We start from the raw sequence: 19409 nt of genomic DNA, 5'->3' as shown, positions 1-19409 counted from the left end.
TCGAAACCACCGTGACTCGGCTCGTGTGAACAGAGATTGGTAATGGTAGGCTAGATAGATAGGCCCGTTAAAACTTTGGGCCAAGCCTCTAGACTAGAAAGAACGGAAGCAAGCATTTAAAATAAATAAAATCTCTCTGTGAAAAGACACTCTTAGCAGGAAGGAAGGAAGAAAGAAAGAAAGAAAGATGGGTGTGAAAGATCAATTGCCGCCATATCCAAACGCAGCTCGAATCTCTGATTCTCAGTGCAATTCGCAGTACACTGCTTCTCTCAAGTGTAAACTATTTCTGTCTCACATCCCTATATCAATTATTAATATTATTATTAGTTTTTATTGAAATTTGTTAACCTATGTGTTGTTTCGTTGTAGTTTTAGGGTTTATCATTCTCTAAGGATGCCTAATTAGATAACCGTTGGCAATTGCTTTATCTGCTTTATTATTATTAATTATGATGATGATAATCAGTTATTCACCTTTTACCTTCATTCTCAATAGGAATAGAAGTTATTATTGTATTAAAATAAAGCTTCTTTAGTTACCGAGCCTGATCCTCAAATAAAGCTTGTTTAGTTATCGAGCCCAAGCCTCGAATAAAGCTTGTTTAGTATCCTGAGCACTCTTTTGGGCTTCTATATAAATTTCACACTGCACAGTCGAGCTCGAGACGAGTTTTGGCTCGTTTAAGGTACTGCACACGAGCTCCTCCGAGCTTAGGCTTGTTAAGGTTTTGTGAAATCATATAAAAAATAATAATAAAAAAAATCTGTACAAGTTATTAATTAATAAATAATAAATAATAAATAAGCCGGGCCCTGGCTTTAGAGAAAGAGCTTGAAACAAGCTGTGCTCAAGCTCGAGCCTAGTCAAGCTTGAGCTTGGCTCGTTTACACACCTAAAAGCAAGTATTAGAATTTTCTTCGTTGTGTGAGCTTTTAGTTTTGTAAGAATGTATAACAGCAGAAAGGAGGAAGTGTTTAAACGATGAGTATAATCTTTAAACGAGTAGACTTTTGAACTTGCTTTCAGGTTTGGAAGAGTTTAGTTCTGATAAAAGTAAATGTCAAGAATATTTTGATGTCTACAAAGAATGCAAGAAAAAAGAGGTTAGCTTTATTTACTACAACTTCTTTTGTTGATTGAAATTTAGCTGTGAATAATAATAATAATAATAATAGATTGCTTAACTTTTTTGGTGTTATAGAGGGAGGCTCGTTTGGAACGCAACAAAAGTCGATCATTATTCTCATGAAACATTCGGTGCCAAGGACTCATCTGAACAAACGGTTTTGTATTACTCTAATACTTGTTTAAACAAACTAAAATAATTTGTTTGGTCTAATAAATTTGATTCTGTGTCTGTCATTGCTTAAAAATCTGCGAGCATTGTGTATTGTATGCCTTTGGACTAACATCCATATAAGCAAACATTTTTGATTTATTTGTTCTTATGTATTTTTTTCCTCTTTAGTAAACTGAAAGGAAAACTATGGTAAGATTGTCTTATATATCACCTTGTAGGTGGATTTTAGTATATACGGTTGTCTTAGTGCATTAAGGTCTGGGACGTGATAAGAATATCAAGATTCGTTTTAAATTTTGGATTTTGGACAAGGCTATACACACTGATGGGATTGGGTTTGAAGTTTGGATTTTTGCAGCAATTGTTTTGACTTTTGAGTGATACTTAAACCTGCAGTTTTGAGTACTGTGTAGCATTTTGTTGGTTCAGCCTTAGTTTTTTCGCTCCTCAAAGCACTTTTGAAGTTCGGAATATTCTCACATTTTATTAGCAAATAGAAGAATTACAAGTTTCAAAATGGTTAAAATGAAGATCAACCGATCGGGTGGGGAATGTAATCTTTTATTATTAGTATGTATACTACATAACGAGACGATTCTTCATTGGCCAATGTTGTAAATGCTAATGTTAAGTGATAGCATTTGGTAGGTTAACTGTTAAGCAGGTGTACAAGGGTGACACAATTGTGGGTTTAACATTTGGTGGGTTGGGTGGTCTGTTTCATCTTTTTACAAATTCCTTTTCAATTACAATGACTCGGGTTGACACAAGCTAGGGGTTTTACTATAGTGGGCCTTTTGGAGGTGGGTTTTGCCTAGAATTGGTGGCGAGCTGGGTCAGAAGCATTGTCCACGATCGCAGGCGTAGGTGGCCTTTTGTCAATGAGTATACCCGAGTGGCAAAACTGTGTTGTTCGTTCAAAAATAAAACCGGTGGTGGTATCAAGGGGATCTAAATGAATCTCAATTGGGTGAGCAGAGGATATTTTTTAATTATTTTTTAGTATTATTTTTTTTACATTTATCATTGGCTATTACAAATTTGGTATATAGCCATCAAAAATGTTCTTTAACTTCTCAAGTAGTGAAATTTTATCAATTTTTACACGTTAGGAAAACTGGCGATTTTTAATGAAAAGTGAAAACTTGCTTTTAGTAATAGTAACATTATAACTCGTTATATTAACTTGCATGTAGTAGTGTGTATATATGTATTTATGTAGGTGAGCGTGTGTATTCCAACATGTTTAGACTTCCGAAAACATTTAATCTACACAATGAATCTCAATTCATATTTTAGGTCAACCATTACATGTTAAAGACACTAGTATTCTCATAATAACAATTCCACTTTTAAAGGGCATCTCATCTCATGCAATAATAATATTTGTACAAGCACAAACACGCATGCTAGTATCCAAAATCATCGTTTAGACCCGTTCCGAGTGCTAGCATACCGAAGGAAAGACGCGCTCTTGGTAATTTCACGCAAAGGCTTGTTGGTGAACCTTATGATGTTGTAGACCCATGATCCGGAAATGGCACCGGCGGTTGGACCCAACATGTAAACCCATATGCCCCTGTATTCCCTCGACACAATAGCTGGCCCCAAAGTCCTTGCCGGGTTCATTGACGCCCCTGATATTGCCCTGTCACCCCGCAACCATAAGTATCAGAAACTTAATTAGTAATATTTTGATTTGGTATGATTATATATAATTTCCAACGGTTTTATGTTTTGAAACGATCAAAACTCTTACTAACGGTTTGACTCATGATTTTACCTTATTATCACCAAAAGATAAACACCCTTAAACTTATAACATTTGAATATAAAAGGAGGTAATGGATGAAATCATACCCTGCAAACATGACATTAAGTAGAACTGTTGCTCCGACCGCAAGTCCGGCTAGTTCTCCTATCTGCATACATTCATATGATTTAACTTAATAGTTTTACATAAATCTTAAAATGTAGTCAACAACTAATAATGTATGTACTAACTGCTCGGTTATCGGTCGCAACGCCGGAGATGACAAACATGAGATAGAATGTGATAACAAACTCTAAAACCAAAGACTGGAGATCAGAACCCGCGGGAAGAGTTCCCGCAAAATGATCTTGACGGCCGTTAAATATTAAACGGAGAGTACCGCTAGCAAGTGTTGACCCGAGGACTTGAGCTGCCACGTATGCTGGTACCTTCATTAAAATATGGTGTACATGTTAAATTAAAATTGATACAGCTTTCAATGTGTACAAGATGTCACGTATCACATCAGTTTGAATGATCGGGCACCTATTTGCTCGGATAAGATTCGTTAACTAAATTAAAAAAAATAATAATAGTGACAATAGTTACAGGTTTTTTTAATTGTTTAGTTTTTTTAAGTAATTTTGAACATTATGGCTGAATTATGGGTTAACTGAAAGGATTTGGTTAAAATATCACGTCATTGTTACATAGAACATGAGTTTCAACTAACTCATCATTTAACAAGTGTGCTATGTATTAACTAGGTTTAATAATATATTTAAAATAATAATGTGATTTGTTGTTAGTGAGGGTAGACCCTCGCCTTTGAGCCATCTGGGCATTAGCAGGTTAACGGGAAAGAGGAAAGAGGGGTGTTGCCTGACTGACTGTCTACCTCCATTGTTTTGGCAGGCGTGATGTAGCAAGTGTTAACATACATGCCTATGTGGCATGTTTGACACCCCACTTGCAAGGGCGGCCCTATAGTAATACCAAGTGAAGCTATGGCTTGAGGTCTCCGAAAAAAATAAGGCCTCCGTTTAAAAGTTTAATGTTTATATGCGTAGAAAATCATATTTAAACCATATAAGTGAAATTAAAGCAAATCTATATATTGGTCTAGTGGTTATATTAAGAAGCTTCCAACTTTCAAATGTTTCCAACCCAGGTTCGAATTCATATTTGTGCATACTTCTTATTTAGTTGTTTTTCTCTCTTTGTTTTTATTCACTCCAAATATTCCTTTTGTTCATATTATATAAATGGTTTATTGAATTTTAATAATTCTCGTTAAATGATATCGGTCGATAATAATTCCAAGTCAGTTTATCGTCACTGACGGTCCCAAATTAAAAAAAACAACTTGATCCCAAATGGTCCCACGTTTAATAGGACTTAATAACGTTATATTTTTTCTGAATTTCATACTAATGTTTTAGGGCTTTTGATCGGAAGGAGAATATGAATCTATTGATGTAAAACTTAGTTCGAAACAGTGTTCAAAACCGACGAAACAATGCTTCAATTCGGATGTTTGAACTTCCAATTAATGAACAAAAATCAAGTCGTTTGGATCACTATTTCGAACTAAGTTTTACATCAATCGTCTTGTATCCTCTTTCCGATCAAAATCCCTAAAAGATTAGTTTGAAATATGGAATATATATATATATATAACGTCGTTAAGTCCTTTTTAGTGGGGGGTATTGAGGACCAACTTTTATAAATTTGGGACCGCCAGTGCCGATAAACTGATTTGGGATTAGTATCGATCTACACCATTTAATAAGGAATGTTAAAATCCAATAAACCTATATAAATCAAACGCCTTTTCTAAAACAAAAATTAAAAATTTTGTAGTTTCATATACGAAACACGACATCCTCGATAAATTCTATTAATTAAGCGTATAAATTATGTAATTTTCTTTCTTTTAACTTTTGATAAAGGCCCGATTTTTCCTACGCTTTAGGCCTCCAAAATGGTTGGGCCGCCACTGCCCACTTGTTACTTCACGACTCATCGATAGGTTTAAATCTACAATTTTTTATACACATTTTGATAAGTTTTATTTATTTTGAGTTGTCTCTTACGTAACTTGAATTAAAAAATTGGTATGTTTGTTGAGTGTTGCCTGGAAATGTGCTTCAAGAATAAACTAGAAATGTAATTTTTTTATTCTTATAATAATAATATGCCTTTCAATGTTGAAAATACGGTGATGAGATCCATTTTCTGACCAAATCTTCTAATTTGTTATTTAATTATTTCTATTTACTTTATTCTTTAATCGAAGAATGTAAACGATGTTTAATAATTTATAAAGCACGAAATTGGTTATTTCATATGTGATGATTGCTAGAATAATTTAACACATACAAGTAAGAGATACATGATCTATACTTATATGTATACTTTTACTTGTATGTCATTTTTTTAGTCCAGTAATGTACATGGGTCAAGGGTTACACAAGTATCCATAAACAAAATGGGCACCTATTCTTAAAATTTTAGTAGTCAACTTTAACATATATCGATTGTATAAAGTACTTATGTCCTATTAAGTTTAAAAATTACCTGTTTGATAGGAAACCTATTGCAAGAGGCAAAAGCAATGGTGACCGCAGGATTGAAATGGGCACCGGAGATATGTCCGACGGAGTACACCATGACCATCACCACCAGCCCCCACACGATGGATATTCCGGGAAGACCGATCACCTTATCCTTGTCGGCATTCACCACCACCGCCGCGCACCCAGCGAATATTACAAAATATGTGCATAGAACCTCCGCTATCAACTGTCCACATCACCAACTTTGTCATTATTTGTGCATTAATAACTTATTCATTAAGATTAGTTTAAATTTAATTATTTTTTCAAGTTTGAAATTAAAATGGTTTGGTGATGTGGTTAATCAGATTATTGACGAATTTAGGTGTGGACGACTGCCAACCCAAATAAGAAGATGACAATAATATTATAATAGATTAATTTCATAATAATAAATATGTGCTTTTTCATAAGACAACGAAATTTAATATATTTAAGTTTAAATGTAAAATAAGGAATTTACGAATAGATAAAAAGAACCTACGTACGCAATCTCATTACTTAATTAAAAATATTATCAATCTTTTAAAATGAATACAAATAAATTTGGTTTCCAAAACTTTGCCAACTAACTAAAATTATAATGTAATAATAATTATTTGATGATATAACAAACATCTAATGACATAAAATAATATTAGATAAAGAAGAGAGATTGAGAAATTTTCGATCAACAAAACTTTTTATTTAAATTTATTTAAGCTATTTTACAGTAAAAATCTATGATCAAACTATAAAAAAACAGCAAAATCTATCTGTTAGAAAATTTGGCTCAGAGGTTAAAACACATTGACCCACTTCTAGTCCCGTCCTTTAAAGTGATCTATAACAAAACTATTTGTAGCATAGTTGTTTGTAATTTATGAAACTTACTATCTTGATTACGATGTTGTACCAAATAAGTCAATTTCAAAGAATATATATATATATATATACACACACATATATATAGGAGAAAATTAACGTACAAATGAAATTAACATGTTAAACGTGAGAATTAAGTAGAGTAATTATGTAATTACATAATAGAGTAATTACATAGTTACTCTATGATGTAATTACATAATTACTCTACTTGTATATATAATTATTCTACTTGATTCTCACGTTTAGCACGTTAATTTCATTTGTATTTAATCCAAACCCTATATATATATATATATAAACCAATTAAAAAATCAAAATTTGTTTTCATAGAAAATTATTATTCTTATTGAAAAAATAAATAAATAAACAAAGGCAAAAACAAAACATGTCCCTTTTAAAAAAGTCATATTCACATGATCAGGAGACTCAAAACTCAAAAGGATCAAGTATGGCTTTACCTTTAAACTTAATACAATTGAGAAAAAGAAAATAGAAAAGAAGGATAGTAAAGCAACTAGCACCAACAAACATTGTGTTCCCAAATTTAATAAACGAAAGAAAAACAAAAGAGAGAGAGAGAGAAAAATGAAAGGAGAAGTAAAAGCTCTAGTTAGCGATAACTACCGTTTCAAAGTTTGAAGTAAATGAAATTAAAAAAACAAATAAAAATAAATTTTTTATGTTTTCATAAGCATTTTCTCCAAATCTCTATGATTTAGAAGGATAAAAGCAAACATCAATTTCCATTTCTTATCATTTTCTCTTCATGTATTTCGTTTGAAACACCAAAAAGTGATTTCTCTGAGTTCTTTCAGTTTCTTTCATTTCCCTCATTAAGTTATATTTTAGAACACAGCTTGGTCTAGTGACAAAGTTCTAGGAGACGTGAATAGATAGAAAAAAAAAATTTTACTGTTAAAAAAAAAGTTATACCGTAGAACACAACATAAGAGTAGAATATAAAAACCTTTTGAATGAAAGGAACAGTGGGAAAACAGCAAGTTAGATGATCAGCTTGATCTTCTTCTGTATTCAGGGTTACTGCATGGTGGTCTTCAGCCGCCGCAGCTCCTCCGTTAATCTCCGGCATCGGCAGAATTATTATATATGAGAAATAAAATGGTTGTGGGTTTCCCAAACACTGGCGCTTATTTATGGAGCAATAGTGGGTTTGACTTCTTGTCCAAACTTATTTGACTTAATGTTTGGCATTCATTATTATCTTGATCCTTTCACATGATCGTTTTCCAACTATGAGGATATATATCTTTTTCTAACACATTTATTTAGTGGCATTAATAATAATATATGTGCACTGTGATAATGGTCGCACTCCGCCTTACCTTTTTAAAGCCCGCGACCCCATCTTGTGTTGATGGGTGTGAGCACTTTACGTTTTAATCTAATGGTCAAAATTACTCATAATTTAATGGTATAGTGGTATGGTGTTTTCTTTTCTAAAAGTGAGATGATGATTTTAAATTCTTATAGATGCAAAGTTAAGTGATATAGGTGAAACATTTATGTTCAGAAAATAAAAATAATTAAGATCAAAAGACCCAATGATTTATTGACTATCCATTTGTTGGATATCCGAATGGTAAGGAGTATTCTTTCATAAAAATGATGTCGAATCCCATGATGTGTAGGTTGGTAATATTAATTAATAGGTTCGATTAAGTACCGGTAAAAAAAACATTTGTGTGCTATTTTTTTCAATAGAAGGAGAAGTAATAAAAAAGTGCAATTTGAATATATATATATATATATATATATGGTAAGGTTAAAATGAAAACTCACTTGAGTTGTGAAAACCCGCGAAAACCCTATATAACATCGTTTTTTTTGTTACATGTAATATATGTTGTAACATTTAATACAAAACATCGAAACAACAAAAAAAAATGTTTTGCTATTTTTTAACATTTTTTTACTAATTTTTATATATGTTTTCAGGAGAGAGAAAAAGTTATATTTATATTTACATTTTTTATTCACTTTAATTGTGGACCACAAGATTTAAACATTAATTAAAAACATGTGATTGAGAATGAGTTTCTAAAGTTTTCACAACTCAAGTGGGTTTTCATTTTATACCTGGCCTATTTATATATATATATATATATATATCAGTTTTCAGTATACTATTAACCTATATTCATAATAGGTATGTATAAGTACCTAGTTGGTATTATTCAGCAGACTTTAAGTCTGTTTCAGTTTCAGCAGACTCGAGGTTTGATCAGCAGACTTGAAGTCTGATTCAGTTTAGCAGACTCGAGGTCTGATCAGCAGACTCTTAGGTCTGACCTAACCTTAGTATAGTTATAGTCGTTATATGAAAATACTTTTGGATTTACATATGACGTTTGGAATAGCACGCTTTGGCCTAATAAAGGATATCACGTTGGCAAACTTCTCCAGGTAAGCAAACAGGTCCCGCGGTTGATTGGGATGTGTACGAATTGTTTTCCTTAGGCAAGAAGAGTCTACTAATGATATCCCCCTTCCAGTTACTACGTGCCCGTCAAAATATAGTTTTGATAACATTACTTCACATGGAATCAACGTCTTTACTTTGTAAAACATTACTTGGAAAATATTAACAGTTTAACGACTATATGTATTCAAAGTAACTAGTAAAGTAACTTAACCTTAATCCTACCTTAATTGGCTAGTCGAATTCAAAGACTAAGAAAACAGCAGCACTTCAGCTTGTGCTTCGTTTATGGAACCAGCAGCTCGTTAAACAGCGTAACGGCATCTCGTTTCTTTGCGAAAACAGCCCTCGGCACCTCGAAACGTCATTGGCACAATTCCCTAGGTTATGTGTGTGAAATGAAGGTGAAAATGGGATGAATGGGGCTGAACCCGTAGCTGCCCTTTTATAGTTGAGTTTTGCAGACCATCGCGTAGCACGATGGCCTTTTCCCCAAGGCCGTCACGTAGCGCGACGCCGCAATTGACCAGGAAGCGCCACGTGTCTACACGTAGTTGGACACGTGGATTTGGATTACTTAATGGGTATCGCGTAGCGCGATAACCATAGTGGGTTGACCGTCGCGTAGCGCGGCGCCCCACTTTTTCTTGAACTGTGTGATTTGGATAGTCGTGTAGCGCGATGGTTTAAACCCAGAGACCATCGCGTAGCGCGATGAGTCTTAATATTCAAAATCTTCATTTTTAATCCTTTAACTTTCAGAATTTGCACTTTTAGCTCAAAATTAGATGGGGTATTTTCACGGTGTTACAGGAGTAACTAGAACCTGGCAGATATGGGAGCGTGTATGGGATTAGCATTACCGTTTCTATGCACGCTTCATCAATTAATGTCGAGCGCTAAGTGTACAAAAGTTGTTTTTGTTTTAAATAAAACTGGCATATCTACAAGTTGCCAAGAGGGAAACATGTCCATTGAGGAGCTTGTTATGCAAACTATAAGCACATGATAATGCGAAGGTACCGAAATAAAGGCTAGACATAACTGCATTTAGAGAACTAGAGGTGTTACCTAATTTTAGTTGAATGCATTAAATGAGTGGCTGATTTGTTTGACATCCCAACTTTAACAATCTACCCTTGCTCTCTTTGGTTACCAAAATTCTATGGACCCTTAGTTGATGTGTGTTTAGTTACTTATCACATAGTTAAAACATGTATATATCCATGAGGTTTTATAGGTTATGTAGCAACAGCCGCCCAACATGTACTCTCTCTACACCGATGATATCAAAACTTACTTCATCTCTCTAATTATCTTGTTATAGCTAGGAGGAGTTCAACATTAAATTCATAAAAGAAAAAGCAGCCTCTCTATACCTTTGCTGGGTTGGCCAAACTTATACTATCAGCATAAACTATTACACTATGACAATTGGACGTCAACGTAGAGATGCGCTCAACTGATTCATTAGTGAATGTTGTCTTATAATATTTACATCATAAGAAACCCTAGAAACCTAAACCGGGGTCATGAGCTCATTCTAATAAATCCTAAATAATAATAGATTCCAATAGTATTTATGTTTAGATGGTTTTTGTTGTGTTTTGTATCATTTTAAAAGTTGTTTATATCACTACTTGAGCAAGCATACAACACATATGAATCACTCTCTTGCACACTAAAACCGTAGAATTCTAAATCGCATCTAAGTGGTCTTTAACTCATTAAACATCTTCCATATAAATAAAAAGATTATGGACTCACAGGAGCATAGGTGTTGAACATTCTTCATGTATCGTTCTTTTCAACACCCGAAATGGTAATCTCTATGGCATTAAAGAGAAGGATTGTAGCAAGGATCTCTACCATTCTTAGAGTGAAGCTTGTAAATGTAATCACTACCTCATCAATGAGAAACTTATAAAAGTGATCACCACCTTGTTCAATAATTAATAAGTCCCGGTGAAAACAACTCTTTGTGGATATATTAATACTAGCTCAAACCACTTTAAATCTTGTTCTCATGTATCTATATTATATAAATTGGTTTACCTATTGTTTTCAACCTACAAGTATTTAACCAGATACATTTTACATTAGAAAAAACACACTTAAAAAATACTCATAATAATTCAAAATAATCCATTCACCCCAAGTTTGTTTGCTAATTAGTTTGTCTTTAATTTGTTCTTTAACTGTTATCGATAAAATCTATAAAAGCTGTAATTGCTTTAATTAGTACGTATTCACCAAAAGACCATTTCTTAAGCTTCTGTCTTTAAGTGCTGAACATGTGTTGAATTAAAGAATACTGTTTTCAGTGTTCTTTCTTAGATGCATGCGGATCCTAGCTAAGGTCCATACTAAAGGTCAACATTAGCAACAAAGAAAATGAACCAATCTAAAGAATTAAAATCAATACATACCAAAGTCAAACATACACAATGTGAGGCAAAAAGTCCAAATTCAGAAAGAGTTGATCATGTTTAGTTCTTTGACTATTGATGGGTTCCATCCCATCCCCAATCTTAACCAGCAATCAAACAAAAGGCCAACAACATCAACTGATTATTGAAACCAGGAACCAATAACACAAGCAATACATCATCAAGATGTGATAATCCCATGTCAAAAAACATATATACTATGTAAATCTATAGCTCAAAAGTAAACAAACCAATTTCTTTCTCTTTTTTTTTTCTTTTTTTTTTTTTTTTTTGCAGTTGGTGAACGAACCACGTATAAAACATAATCAAAACTGAGAAAAAAATTCTTCTAGTTACAAAATTAGCCCCCATGTTTAGAGCCGAAAAACATCATGATTGACAATGAACATGTCATTTGAATAACACATCCAAAGTTAATATGTCGGCAACAACGTACGACTACTACAAGACCAAATATTTTCCATATAAATTTCCAAACCAATTATAAAATTAAAAAAGAAAAAAAAAGAACAAGAAAAGTTGACTTGCAACTCTACTATGTTAACATGTTCTTAAGTACTTTTCCAACACAAGTTTTTTGTTCAAAAATAGACAGGCCATAAAGCATCCCCTGTTTTGCCAAACAATTAAAGTTCCACCTTTTAAGACAAATCTTTGTTTTAACTTTTAACTAACCTTGCTTGATGGAACCGCATGAAGAATCAAAGATCAGGCAATGGGGTCTGGCAGTCGGGACCAACAGTCACGGTTTATGGAGCTTGAAGCCAAATACTCTCGGTACGTAGTTTTGTGTCGCTTTTTGTGGCTTCAAGTGGCCATAAGTCATCAAGAACAGGTGAGGGAAAGTGGTGCCAAAATAAGCACTATCAATATCTATAGCACGTCAAGGAAAATAACAGTCACGTTCACATTAAACTATTTATTAGCATAGAAAATAGAGTAACAAAAAAGACAGTAACTGTGGTCACGTGTTAAATTAGAGCTCAAGTTCTTATAAACATGTCCAAACCAAACTAACAAATAACAAAAGTATCACATAAGATTATAACCTGCATGGATACTTATTTTATTAATTTTGAAGTTGATTCTAAATTTGCTTCAACTTACTGTAAAATAATTTATACAATATGTATAAATATAAAATTTTAATCACATGATAACTATTATGATAGCCATTTTTCAGCATAATAATAATAATAATAATAATAATAATCAGGGGTGTGAACGAACAACGTTGGCTCCGTGAGCTACTCAAAATTGGCTCGTTAAAAGCTCAAATCGAGCCAAATATAAACAAACCCGAGTCCAAGCTTCACTTATCAAACTCGATCTGACTCGCGAGCCTAAACGAGCCTATTATTTATACTCTTCTTATTTAAAATATTAAATATATATTTATACAAAAATAAGTATTATATTTAAGATTATGACAAAAATAACTAAAATAATATCAATTATGTTACGTACAAAATTATAATTAAAAAATAAAAAGTTACTAAAATGTTAATAAATAAAGTAACAAATAATAGACGAACCGAGCTCCAACTTTAGAAGAAAAAAAAAGATCGAAACAAGCCGAGTTTGAGCTCTTGTTAGTCAAACGAGCCGAGCTCAAGCATCGTGAATAAAAAAAACCGAGCTTGAGCTATCATGAGTCAAACGAGCCAAGCTCGAGTCTATTCAAGCTCAGGCTCGACTAAGCTCATTTACACGCCTAATGATGATGAAAAAGACATATTAATGTAAGGATACTGCCTTGGTATTTGGACCGAGGGTAATAGATGTCTTCACACTTGGAACAGTAAATTTTCACGGTACTTGAACGCGGTATGTCGGCTTGACCAACAGGAAGGCAAGGTTGACCACAGCAATAAACTCTTGGACACCGTCCAAAGTCATAGTTATTGTATTTCTCCAACTGAAGAATTTCAAAAAAATATATACATATCAAACCATTTAATCATGAAATAAAAAAACATAAGTGCAGACGAGCTATCATATTATACCATTGCAGAAAGTCCCTTCGTGGTTAATATGTAGCGAACATGTATTAAGCCGTACAACATCTCTGCTGCTGATTCAACAAGTTCATTCTGCTCTTCAGTGAACATATCTCCATATCAAACACAGTCAGCAATTATTAGCATGAGGGAAAAACAAAGAAAATAATAACATGAAATGTTAAAGAATTATATTGTTAGCTAGTGGATAACTTACCATGAGAGGATTCCACATCTAGAATTAGATCAAGTGCATAATCAAAGTATGGAACTTGACTGCTTAATCCACATAGATTGAAATCATCTTGAATGTACTCATCGTCAACTTCACAGAAGAATTCATTTCCACGTAGGTTGCAAAACCATGAGATCCAAGAAGTATCCTCCTCATCAGAACCACTAACATCAGATTCCTCGCTGTCTGTTTCAGATTCCTCTGCAAAACAAAACACATGTCATATCGCGAGACCTTGACAGGTAACCCCCAAAACAAACAAATGTACACACTAAAACCACACTCATATGGTGGTGTATGGGGAGGCTGAGCCGGTGGGCAAGGGCAAGCCTTTGCGATATATTGAAAGGCCGCTCCCACTGAGACCCCGACTCCAAAAAAAAATGTAAATTAAAAAATTTTAGCAAACTAGATAAAGCAGATAGCATAAAGTGTAGCTAGGAGAATCAGAAGAGCAAGAAAACAATAAATACTAATAATGGTAGTAGTATCCTACCGATAACGATGTAACATAAACTATAATAGTAGTAGCTAAGAGAAAGAACAAAGAAGCAAGAGAAGTATCACGAGCCCCAGAGAAGACCTAAAAACTCCGCTACCAATCTATCCGCTGAGACTAAACTAAGACAAAGCAAAGGCGTTCATTTTGGTCATGGTACTAGGAAATGTAATCCTATAATGGCACCCTGTATCTCTATATAACGTAAAGGTATTCATATTACAAGTCTTACTAAAACTGCTCGTTTTTTTATCAAAAGCTTGTGATTTGGTTTTTGATGCAGCAAGTAGGGGAAAACAATTCTTAATTGTTGGCACTAAAAATAAAGAAGCCGATTCAGTAGCATGGGCTGCAATAAGGGCTCAGTGTCATTATGTTAAAAGTGTAGAAAAAGCTGAAAGATATCCACTGCAGAAATCTATACACTATTGTAAAAGTCCATAACTGCAGAAATCTCCATGAACTATCCCCGATCATGTCTTCAGAGAGGTGAAGTCGATCAAATCTTGCCCAATCCAAATATCGCATGTCAATGTGGGGTTTTGCCTATACTCCTCCTTACCTCCACTATGAGGGTTTTCACAATAGGACCGTCATTGGTCTCCTCTTCACATGCCACAAATTATCTCAATCTCTGCCATCTTATTCGAATTGCATGTCACCCCCAATTCATTCTTCCGAAAAACTTCATTAGTTATCGGGTTCATCATTGTGCCCCCATGCATCCACCTCAACATCCTCATCTCCACTAGCCTTTCACGCTTGTCTCTTCTTATAAGCCAAGCAATTGGTTTTGTATAACACGCCGATCTAACTGCAACCCTATAGAACTTCCCATTTAAGCTTATTGAAAACATCTTGTCACACAATGCTTCCGTGGGTGCTCTCCACTTGCACCAACATGCGTAAATGGCTAAAAGCTATGGGCTACATCATGGTCTGTTTCCCCGTCACTCTGTATAAACAAGCCTAAATATTTGTATGGCCTTCAATACTGATATAGATGTACTCCTTGTTTACGCCACTAAAGTCACAATAAAGGCACTCAGTTTTAGAGCGGCTTATCTTTAGACATTTAAACTCCAAGGCTGCTCGCCACTCCTTTAGCCTCTCATTCAGACTCGATTAAATCTCCGCTACTAACAGCATATCCTCTGCAAAAATCACCCACCTCCACATGGAAAAAGTTTGTATTCCCCAGCACACAAACGCTTGTTTAGCCATGTCATGTATATCCTAATTACCTCTATATATCCAGGCAGTGGTTGTCGCCGTCGTCCAATGGGCGACATTAACAGTTAGGTTACTTCAAGGATGTGAATGAAAACTCAAATTTTGAGGAAAACAAAAAACGATAACTTTAAGTGAAAACGTAAACTTTAAACCAGTCACACATAACGGGTGATTAAGCTTATTTATAGCAAAACATCATTATGCTCCGTCCTACAAATCACTAATAATTGTGCACTATTCCTAGTTTCATCAATGACAAGAAGTATAAGAACATAACATCCATCTTAAACTACATTCCAATGAAATCCGCAACCCAACCAACAGCCTCGTTTTTTTACAAAGGAATACAAATCATATGTGACGCATATAGGCTACCAAAACACCTAAACAAGTAGCTAGCATCAACACCTAGAAGCAAGCCAACAAACAAGCAGAAGACACCAATTCCCTAACCTTTACCCTACGACTTGCGCAAGTCTACCGAATCACGAATCCAATTAAAAGCTTAGCTTGCCCTTAGCAAACACAATGCCACATTATATTAATATAGTAATACCTATCAACAACCAATATCAAACATAAAAAGAGAATTTGAAAACAATAAACAAAAAACAAACCATCTGAGCCTTTGGTTTTGGCAACGTCGAACGACTTGCCACCGGCGGAAGTGGAAGGCAACGACGAGAGGTTCTCCTTGTGTTTGTCCTTGTTATTATTATTGAGTGCCCTGGAAGTCGAAGGCGTGGTCTTATCCAAGGCGTCGTTGATTCGTTTCCGATCCAACAACGATGCGGCTCCACCTCTTCCCACCATATCCAATGACTCACCTCACCTGTATACGTATATATAATAATTAGATATATGAATTGGGGAAAGTAAGTTTGTTTGTATATACCTAATTAATTGGATGAATTGAGGATTATTAGAGGAAATTGAATTGACGACGGAGAAAATTAGATTAGGGTTGGAGAGACCAGCTGAGAGAGATCTATTGATATTTTTGTTTTGAGGAATGAATTGTTTTTCATTTTCTTTTCTCTTTTTGTTTTTTTTTTTCTTTTAATTAAGCGACCGATAAAACGATCGCATAAAAAACTCTTGCTTTATCATTCTCAAACGTCGAGTATTTATGGATCTCTGACAGGTAAAGAAAGCTAAACAAAAAGAAAGAAAGCATCTTACACCATTGAGCGAGCACATTCTACGTAAATTGTGCGATACCAGACGAAACCAACATATGTTCAATCGTTTCCTCAACTTCCTCACAAAAGAGCAAACGTCCGAGGGCACAAGGATGTTTCTCGTTGCCAATGCACCAAAGGTTGGTAACAGACCCAACATTGCATCCATGCCACAAAACTGACTTTTATTGGTAACTAACTCCACCGGGATGTTTATTTTTTTATTATAATAAGTTAAATATAAAAGAATTAAATAAAATAAATGTTAGAAAGATACAAATACAAATACACTTTAACAAGAAGAAATAATTTTATTAAACTTCAACTGTTGATGTATGATACCTGTATTAAAGTTTAAAGAAAGAAACGTAAATTTGTTGAAGAAAAATAATTACTTAAGTTCTTGGATTGTATGGTAACTCTATTAAAATTCGGGGTTAGAAACGTAAAAAGATTAAAAAGTTTAAAATATTCGGTCTACCACTTAGCATCATGTGACGAAACCAACCAATGAGGGTTAACTGGTTAATTACTTTTACCCCTTCCTCAAATGTTGTTGGTTATAACTATCGTTATAATGTGAATGGTATAGATACTTCACCCTCTTCCTACGACTAGTGGTTATAACTATAGTTATAATGAAAATGGTATGGATACTCCACCCTCTTCTTACGACTAGGGATGTTTTGTATTGAATTTGATTCAAAAATCCTAAGAACTGAGTTTGAATATTGAATTTTCAAACATATGATTTGGATTCAAATATCAAATTTCGATTTGATTTTGTGATTTTTGATTCCATACAACATAATTCGAATTATTCATATAGTTTTTTTCTTTAATTTATACATAATTACATAATTAAAATATATGTTTTTAAGTAAAGAAATCTAAGACGATGATAACTAGTTTTAATATACCTAATTGCTCTAAGAAATAAGAAGTAGAGAGCGAGTGTTTATTGAAAACCTTGAACAAGAAGTAAGCATCTAACAAGCTAAAACCTTAGCATCTAAGTCAAACAATTCATTCACAAACCTAGAAAGAACAATAAATAGATTTCGGCTTCCATTAGTAGATTCAAGATTTTATTTTTTTTAGTCAAATTATAAAATCCTTATATCATCACAAGTCATTTTGTCGATTTCAAGTCTTCAGTTTAGAGTGTTTTATCCACTTACTCGCTTACACGTCAGGAAGACAGGTCAACTAGTCAATTTTGTGTTCCTTTAGACAATTTAAGATTTCGAGTTCATGTAGTTGATTTTATCGAACCTAATATCATCGCAAGTCCATTATTCGATCTTTAAAGTAGTAAGTGCATCACATGTCCCTTATTTGATAATGCTATGTTAAGGGTACAGTTTCATCAAGGTCTTTAGTTGTTTCAGACTTCTTATTAATCGTGATAAATTTTACATCTAAAATGTTACAATTCAATACATTTTTAATAACACAACTCAGCACATCAAATAAAGGAATATCATCCATAAAATACAAGACTTAAAATATCTATATATTATCTTGAAAATTAGGATGTTATATTTGAACGCAGTACAATTCAAATTCCGATTGGTCAAAATGCCAAATGACACAATACACATTAGAAATAATTATTCTTTAATAGTAATTTATTATATAATTCTAACATTTAAATATGTTTAATTATTTTAGTGTTCCGTTTTAAGAAATTATGTGTTTTACAAAATTCTTATTGTCTAATATATATAATTTGAAAGTTTGGTGACGCTATCATCTTATTGGTCCAAATGACGGTCTGATATTGAACAGTTTCTTTTTTTTTCATAGTTCCAATATCGTAACGAGCATAATTGAAACAAATTAAATTTGTGTCGATTTACCATCACAAATCCCGAGACCAACAACGCTCAGGTTTTACCGACTCACTACCACAAAGCCCGAGTTTTACCGACCATTTTGTTTTAATTATGATATCTTAAGTTGGTAATAACTGAATTCGTGTCAACTCATCGTTGTATTGCTCGGGTTTTACCAACGCCCAGGTTTCAATACTGGGGTTTTGCCACTGCGTTGCGCCGGTGATGACCGTCGTTCGAGTCATGCAAAAACCTAATTAGCCTAAGTAGCTGGGGTAAGTCAGGTATCGTATCCACGAGGAGTATGTGGTCAGTGTAACATGTAATCAATTTCTAAAATTATGAAGTAGCTATTAAGAGTGCTGATTACACTAGCAATGATTTAGTTTTAGTGTCAAACAAGCAATTATTTTAAAGTTCAAACAATTCACAAAAGCAAATCACACCCGGGTTTCAAGCATGTAACAAACAGTAGTCTCATGTCATTTAACAGATTAAATATTGATAATCGAATCTAGTTAATCAACTAGTTAAACCTTAGGCATCAACAATCGCTAACACACGGCACTAATTATCAAACGGTCCCTGCCAGTGTGACTCAACTAAGGGCAATTGTATGCTTCATCACATCCAAACTAATTAATATAACTCTATGAACACGTATCACAGCAACTGACAAACTAATCGTTCTGATCGAAATAAACCTAAACCGACTGAGTGCACAATAATACCAAACATCAATGTTCATAGATCGACAATCAATAATTACAAATATTTAGTTATTAAAACATGAGAAAAACTTAACAAGTACAATACTCTACATCCCGGGTATGACTCGAGTAGACTAGCCAATCATGGTGATGATTTGGTCTTCACTCGCTGTTTGGTAGGCCATGAACATGGATGAAAGGGCCAATGAATAGGGTTTGATTTTTCTCTTTTTTTTATTCCTTGCGTCCCTTCCTGCTGCCGTCGATGTCTTTTCTATTAT

At 33.9% G+C, this 19409-nt stretch overlaps 2 protein-coding genes and 1 long non-coding RNA gene across 3 annotated transcripts; 1 reads left to right on the top strand and 2 right to left on the bottom strand.

The window, feature by feature from the left end:
• Positions 1–165: 165 nt before the first annotated feature.
• Positions 166–1277, top strand: LOC143616638 (uncharacterized). The gene is made up of 3 exons (XR_013150695.1): positions 166–278; positions 1031–1107; positions 1206–1277. It is a non-coding gene; the product is annotated as an uncharacterized LOC143616638 (long non-coding RNA).
• A 1389-nt stretch (positions 1278–2666) lies between these two features.
• Positions 2667–7632, bottom strand: LOC143616640 (aquaporin NIP1-1-like). Its single transcript, XM_077089414.1, has 5 exons — positions 7510–7632; positions 5638–5862; positions 3309–3506; positions 3165–3226; positions 2667–2952 (listed from the first exon to the last, which is right to left on the bottom strand). The coding sequence occupies exons 1-5, from the start codon at positions 7630–7632 to the stop codon at positions 2727–2729; spliced, it is 834 nt and encodes a 277-aa protein (XP_076945529.1). The 3' UTR covers positions 2667–2726.
• Positions 7633–11825: 4193 nt separating this feature from the next.
• LOC143616641 (casein kinase II subunit beta-1-like) lies at positions 11826–16212 on the bottom strand. The gene is made up of 5 exons (XM_077089415.1): positions 16017–16212; positions 13650–13868; positions 13439–13545; positions 13185–13350; positions 11826–12305 (listed from the first exon to the last, which is right to left on the bottom strand). Exons 1-5 carry the CDS (start codon positions 16210–16212, stop codon positions 12175–12177), a joined length of 819 nt encoding a protein of 272 aa, XP_076945530.1. The 3' UTR covers positions 11826–12174.
• Between the last annotated feature and the right edge of the window lie 3197 nt (positions 16213–19409).

The sequence above is a fragment of the Bidens hawaiensis genome, unplaced genomic scaffold (assembly GCF_021521415.1).
Source record: "Bidens hawaiensis isolate Kalapana, Puna unplaced genomic scaffold, B.hawaiensis_p1.1 tig00048393_1, whole genome shotgun sequence".
NCBI lineage: Eukaryota > Viridiplantae > Streptophyta > Magnoliopsida > Asterales > Asteraceae > Bidens > Bidens hawaiensis.
The sequence above is the reverse complement of the archived record's forward strand: the minus strand, read 5'-3'. Positions and strand labels throughout refer to the sequence as shown.

What these genes read in the sequence shown, in the direction of transcription:
- LOC143616640 (XM_077089414.1), bottom strand. Translation starts at nt 7,632, where the DNA reads ATGCCGGAGATTAACGGAGGAGCTGCGGCGGCTGAAGACCACCATGCA. An exon ending in CTGTTCCTTTCATTCAAAAG is followed by an intron (nt 5,863 to 7,509) that starts GTTTTTATATTC and finishes TGATGTGGACAG; the next exon opens with TTGATAGCGGAGGTTCTATG. An exon ending in ATAGGTTTCCTATCAAACAG is followed by an intron (nt 3,507 to 5,637) that starts GTAATTTTTAAA and finishes ATTTTAATGAAG; the next exon opens with GTACCAGCATACGTGGCAGC.
- LOC143616641 (XM_077089415.1), bottom strand. Translation starts at nt 16,212, where the DNA reads ATGGTGGGAAGAGGTGGAGCCGCATCGTTGTTGGATCGGAAACGAATC. An exon ending in CAAAACCAAAGGCTCAGATG is followed by an intron (nt 13,869 to 16,016) that starts GTTTGTTTTTTG and finishes TTTGTTTTGCAG; the next exon opens with AGGAATCTGAAACAGACAGC. An exon ending in AGATGTGGAATCCTCTCATG is followed by an intron (nt 13,546 to 13,649) that starts GTAAGTTATCCA and finishes TTTGATATGGAG; the next exon opens with ATATGTTCACTGAAGAGCAG.